The sequence below is a fragment of the Lygodium microphyllum genome, chromosome 16 (assembly GCF_053477565.2).
Source record: "Lygodium microphyllum isolate KBCC chromosome 16, Lygodium_microphyllum_v1.1.10, whole genome shotgun sequence".
Taxonomy (NCBI): Eukaryota; Viridiplantae; Streptophyta; class Polypodiopsida; order Schizaeales; family Lygodiaceae; genus Lygodium; species Lygodium microphyllum.
Genome location: NC_141150.1, coordinates 91,009,176 through 91,015,498, shown reverse-complemented (window position 1 = coordinate 91,015,498; position 6,323 = coordinate 91,009,176). Strand labels below are relative to the sequence as shown.

The 6,323-nt window shown below is 50.5% G+C and overlaps 1 protein-coding gene across 1 annotated transcript; it reads right to left on the bottom strand.

Annotated features, from left to right (window-relative positions):
* Positions 1-800: 800 nt before the first annotated feature.
* Positions 801-2,328, bottom strand: LOC148023108 (uncharacterized). The gene has a single exon (XM_087695313.1). The coding sequence runs from the start codon at positions 1,974-1,976 to the stop codon at positions 801-803; it is 1,176 nt and encodes a 391-aa protein (XP_087551439.1). The 5' UTR covers positions 1,977-2,328.
* Positions 2,329-6,323: the final 3,995 nt, after the last annotated feature.

Genomic DNA, 6,323 nt, shown 5'->3' with positions numbered 1-6,323 from the left:
TAGGTGGAGGATGGTAGTGTCTCTTTACTTTTGTCTATCTAGCCTCTAGGCACCTAGAGGCGTTTTGCAACTTGTATACAGCTTCATGTGTCCCTAACCTTATAGTAGCCTTCCTATATCTTTTGTCCCAATTTATACATATACGACGTTGGCCATACGTTGTATTTGAACATACATTATCAATGACAATCTAACAAGTAGAATTTGATGGGTGAAACTTTCAATCAAGACACTTGAAAGTTCGAAATTCCATACGCTAGCACGCTCAAAAGGTTTGCGCACTAAACGGCTTGGCGTGTTATAAGAAATGTTATAAGAAACTTGGACAATGTTCATTGTCAAGTTTGTTTCTATCATAGTTTGATTGCATTCGGGATGCTCATATCATACCAAGAAACAGCCTGTTTAACAATTTTCATTGGTGAGCACACTCAAACATTTGACATTGACCTGAGAGAGAATGAATAATTGATGTAGAAATTGATAGGTGAAAAAGCAGAGATAATATGAGTTCATCATAAGTGGATGATGGAAGGGAAAGAGCCTAGAGGAGTATAATCTATGGAATCTCCCGGGGGAGCAAGTATGGAGTCCCTGGTTAAAAGGAAGGTCAAGAGAGTAAAACGGGAACGTATAAAATCCATGGAATCTCATGAAGGAACATTAAAGCATGCGTCCCTGGTGAAGAGAAGGGACAGGTGACAGTTAATACAGGCGAGAGCCCTATATGATCATCAAACATCTGATGTGATATACAGTTCCGACCTAAATTATAATCGTTAAACAGCTTAAACTCATGCCTAAAGTAGGAGTAGAAGCGCCGCTAATATGATGGAGGCTGGCCAGAGGAGCAAGAAGGTGGACGACAGGAGGGGATTGAGCGAGGAGGAGCTGTCGTCGAATGGGTTGTCGAGAGAGGGAGGGGAGGAAGGGAGAGAAGCTGGCGAGACAGGGAGCAAGGCTGACGATCCGGGGACGAGGTGAGCAGACGGCGAGGGAGAGGCTGTATTAATGTAGGGAGGGGGGAAGGCATCGGGGGCTGCAGCAGGCGAGGAAGCTGGAGAAGAAGAAGAAGGAGAGGCAGAAGGATAATTAGAATATGCAGGAGTAGCTGCTGGAGAAGATGGTGTCATGACGGGAGACGGAGACGGCGACGGCGGGTTGATGAACCCAGCTGACGGCGCGAGTTGCCCCGCTGTCGGGGTCGCTGACGGGCCGGGAACCAGACCTGCACGTGGCGCCGTCTGAGGAGACGGCGCTGCAGGTCGTGGCGCCTGAGGAGACGGCGGCCCGCTGATCGGCACCGTCTCGGATGATGGCGGCAGTAGCGGCGAGTTGAAAGCGGCCGGGTTGGGCGCCGGCGGGGCTGCCAGCCCGGACGCCGGGTCCAGCAGCGCGCTCACCCCGTGGCACGCCACGTTGGCAAGGCGCATGACGCGCGGGCAGAGGTCCGGGCGCACGACCCTGGCGTTGTTGAGGGAGAAGTTGCCCTCCGCGTTGCTGCTTACGTGGACCCCGAAGCCCGGCAGGCGCGTGGGCAGCCACGCGCCTACGGGCAGGCGCTCCAGCTCAGCAAAATCAAGGCTGCCCTCCAGCATGTGGAAGCGCAGCAGCGGCAGGTAGTCTGCCGGAGCCAGCGTGGCGGCCTCCGCGACCGACACGTCGGACGGGACCAAGAGCGTGGTCCCTGCCGCGATGACGGGCCGCGCCAGGCCGCCCAGCACCGCGGCCGCCGTCAGGTAGTTTTGGCCGCGGAGCTCTCGCAACAGGGCCCCCACTTCCTCGTCCGTCAGCATCTCCGTCAGAGCCGCCGTCATCCCCTGCCCCTCAGCCCGGCAGGCGAATAGCAGCCAGAGGCCCAGCATCATCCACGTCAGCCCTAATATCGAGTAAGAGCTCCATGACCGCCTCGACCTCCTCGCCTTCCCTGCAGCTGCATCATCACCAGTTGTCCCACATCCTGCATGATCCGCCATAGCTTGGTTGCCCTTGCTCTCACAGCTTTATATCGCTGATAATCACCGCCAGATCTGTCGCCACGGGCTCTCAAGAAAAGACCGGAGCTGCATGCATGCACATGAATAGCAATGGCTTAACCTTCGACCCTTTCCTCTTCTTTTTCTCTTCTCATGCGTTCAACTCTATTAGTGCATGCACTGCCTGTCCACTGCATGCGGCTTTATTATACGTCCCTTGATGATCTAATCTCTTCGCGAGTAATCCCCGCGGCCCTACAGTTCCTCCGCACATTTTGCACACCGCTTCTTCTGCGCGAATTGAAGCGCAAATCTGGCCTGCGCTTCCAGGAAACCTGCCAATGTCATAAGACGGTATGTGCGTAACCTTGCGACTCGAGATAGTCATATGAATTTTCTTTAACCTCCCTTGAGTTGTCGCGTAAAAAGAGAAAGAAGCCTTTGGCTTTCTTGGTACAGACCCTCCCAAGCATATATAAGCTGTAGTTAGCCGTGCTTTGCTAATGAGATAGTATTAAACTACAAGATGTTTGGACTACTTCAGTTGGGGTATTACCATGATATTTTGAAATTTTCCACCAAAGAAATTGTCATTTCCAATAGGTTTGTACTTTTTCCACACATCCAAAGCAATAAGGAGACCACTCGCTCAATTTGGGTAACTCATGGTACTTGATAATGGCATTGACAAAGCATTTATTAGGAACAACTTTATCAAACACCCCATCCATGGTAAACCGTGCCATTTAGGTAGTTGTGTGATTGAACTCAACTCTTCTGAATATGGTCATAACATCATTTGAGTATTGTGTAACATTCATAGGATAGGATGTACAAGAAAAGACAAGGATAAAGGTGGTCTCTAGCAAATGTAACCTGTGGGAGCTCTCGCTCAACCGCCAAGACCCACAGACCGCTTATCGTTTCAAGCGTTCCAAGGGAGCTCTAATGGCTATCTCTCACCTAGCCGGTGCGCCGTCGATCCTATGAGTGTTGTGAGTTTATCTTGATGCCCGATTGAGTACCCTCCTCTCTCTTGCACTCTGGTAGCTCCACGACTCTTGATGCTAGCTCAAGCATCCTCAAGCCTCCTCCATCTCCAAGCTCCATCCTCCATAACCGCGCACGCAAGAGAAAAAGAGAGAAGAGAAGAGAAGAAGAGGAGAGGAGATGGTGAAGAGTTTCATCCTCTTGATCCCTCACTCTCAAACATACTCACTCCCCCACACTCTCACACTCCCTCTCTCAAGAGCACACACAAAGCAAGGAGGAGAGAAGAAGAGAGGAAGAAGAAGACTCTTTTTGCCACACACCAAAGAATGAGCTTCTCATTCACTTTTCAACTTTATATACATACCCTAATTTCCATGGGCAGTCATCCCCCTTTTTTACATGGACAGCCATTAACCTAGGCCCCTTTTCTCATTGTCCTTCTATCTTCCTAGCTTCCTTTCCGTCGCCTGTCTACATTTACAAATTGCACGGGTGAGAGAGCCCGACGCTCTTTTACAAAATTTTAGGATGCGCCTTTTTATTTTAAAATGCGCATTTTTCCCTTTTGCATTTGCCTTGGACTTTTAAGGTTGCCCTTGCGCTTTTGGTCTTCTTTCCTCTTCTTTCTTCAATTGGGCTACCTTTTTTCGGCCCTTGCCTTGCGTCTTTCCCACTTTTTTTTGCTCTCTTTGTATTGGGGTTAACATTACCCCCCTCCTAGACGAGTGCCAGTCCCATGGCACTGGGGTGGGCCATAGTGGCTAGTTACGTCGGCCTTTAGGCAGAACATGTAGGTCGAGGTTGGGGGGATTGATAGGTGATGGAGGTTGGGGATGATGACCAGGAGAGATTCCGACGTGCTTTAGGCTCCATGAAGATACTCGGCATCTGTCACACGGTTGTGGCGCTGGTTACATAGCCGGTCGTCTTTTGAGTATGAGAAACGCTTGAAGCAATAAGCAATCCCTTAGGATGATCGTATTGGAGGGATTTATTCTGAAGAAACCCCTCAAATGTGGTTTGGCTTGCAAACCTGTGGCTTCGATTGAAGATCCTTGTCTTTGAGTTGAAGTCTTCAGGCTTGTGGAATCAATAAGCAATCCGTGGATCTTGAGGCGTTGGGCATGGATCATTGGACGAGGCGGTTCTAAGATCTATGCCAATGGCAGCTCTGCCTTGACTTGATTCACTCAGGGTGGCCATTAGCATGCAGGTGGCCAGATGCCGGTACAGAAAAAGAAGTGTTGATTATTAAGGGAAGCCGTGGGCGATCCTCCTCCGCAGATAGCCCTGTCTTGAATTGCGAACATAACCTGCAAGAAAAGTTGTGCACTCCCTAAAGGGTGTGTCTGTCTTGCTGTGTAGTGCATGGTGCGTGCAGCAGTGGAACTGGGAGATGGGTCTGACCTTGGGTAAGCCCTTGATAACGTTCCACACTTGAGGACCCAGTTCGTGCTTTGTTGGCAGTGCAGTGCAAGTCTTAGGGTGACAGGTCTGAACGTCCTGCCCTTGATGTGCCCTAAGTGTGAAGGGGGGGGAGGGTAGGGAGGATCCTAGGTGCAATGATTGTGGTGCGTCTTTTCGTCTTCTTCTTTTTCTTTTTTTCTTTTTTTTAAATAAATAAATATAATAGCATGAGGAGACGTATATATGGAGGCAAGTGGTACAAGGGCACGACAGGAGTTTACTCCTCGTCATCTGAATGGTGGGTAGGGGTTGGCGGAGGGCGGGGGGCCTTGTTAAGGAATTTTTGACTCAACAAGTAGCCTTTGATGTGGAGGCGGGTTTTGAGGGTGGTGGTAGAAAGGAAGGGGTGGTTGCACTGGGTGAATTTGTTGTCGTTCATGTCTTCGAGTAGTGTACCACAGAAAGATGGCAAAAGAGAAACACGCATCATGAGGCGAGTCATGGTGTTGCTGTCTATGGCATTGGGGTCAAAATAGAGGGGTGGGAGGTGGCATTCTTGGGGTGCGGGCTCTTGGTCGACTAGGATCCTAATTAACCTAAGATAATTACAAGTGGTGATGAATGCAGGGTCGGGACAAGAGGTGAACTTGCTAAGAAATTTATCTATAGAGCTATACAAGTCAGGGAGAGTGAAGAGAAGAGTGTCCCTATGGGAGGTGCTATTGGTATTATAGATAATGGGAAAATCGAACCTGCCGTGGATGGATGGATTGAAGTCTACCCCTACCCTTCGAGGATACGGCATAAAAGTGGGGTCGTTTCTCTCTGAAGGGAGGGTGTTGCAAAATGCCATCCACGCGTCCAGGTTGATGTCAAAAATGCGTCTCCTCCAGGTGGGTTGGCAATTATAGCCTTCCACTGATCTAGGCACCTAGAGGACTTTATCTTGCCAAAAATCGTGGTCCTCGACTCCCCAAGCAGTTGGGTGAGCCTCATGCTCCGCTAACCACTTGGCTTTGAGCCTTGCCCCCATAGCAATGACATTCTCTACCAGTTGAATGGGCAGTACCCTATTCAAGGCAGTGGGAAACTCAAAGCACAAGTCGAAGGGGTCATGGTTATACTCCTCTTGTTCCCAGATAATCAATTCGGCACGGAATTCAGCAAGGGAAATCTTGGGTGCGCAGTAGGAGAGGGGCAGGCTGTCTTGGAACGGGTCTGGCATTCAGCTTTCTTCTTGCCTTTTCCACAATCTCTTTCCTGCGGTTGGTTTGGGCCACTCTTCTCTCGGCAGATGTATCAGGGGGTTGCACTTCGGCTTGTTGTGGCTGAGGGGGTGGTGGGACGTATTCCTCCTCCTGAGGTCCCAGATCGAACTCTGGTTCACCCCCTTCTGCTTGCTCGTCTTCTTGTGCTTTTGCCTCTATGAAACCGAGGTCATCTATCTCCTGCGTCGTCAGGCCTACCTATGCTAGATATCTCCTCTGCTCCTCTAGGCTCTGCGGCAGGCCTCCTAGCTGCAATGGCACATGCAGGCCTGCTGTGAGAGCTCTACGCGCAATGGTTTGTTTCCTTTGCAGCTGATCATTGGCTTCATCTCCTTCCGGTCTGGTGGAGTGGAGCAACGTATTGAGGAAGGTGTGCTACTGGACTATCATGGAGAGTTGGGCAGCCTCTGACTGATTCTCGGCCACATCGCCCTGCCTCCTTTGGCCTTGGCTAGCCAGCACGCTAAGTCTCGTACTCTCTGCTCATTGTGATCGGCCCATTATTTTGCCCTTCTTTCCATATCTTCCAGGCTCTCCCCCTGTTGGAGGGTCATTGCCATGAGCTGTTGCTGGGCCTCGAGCTCACGGTGTAGGCGAGACTGCTCCTGGCGTTCATCTGTGATCTGCTCATTGAGCTGGTCCAGCTTCACCTGCATCCTTCGCACCTGTTCTGCCCTTA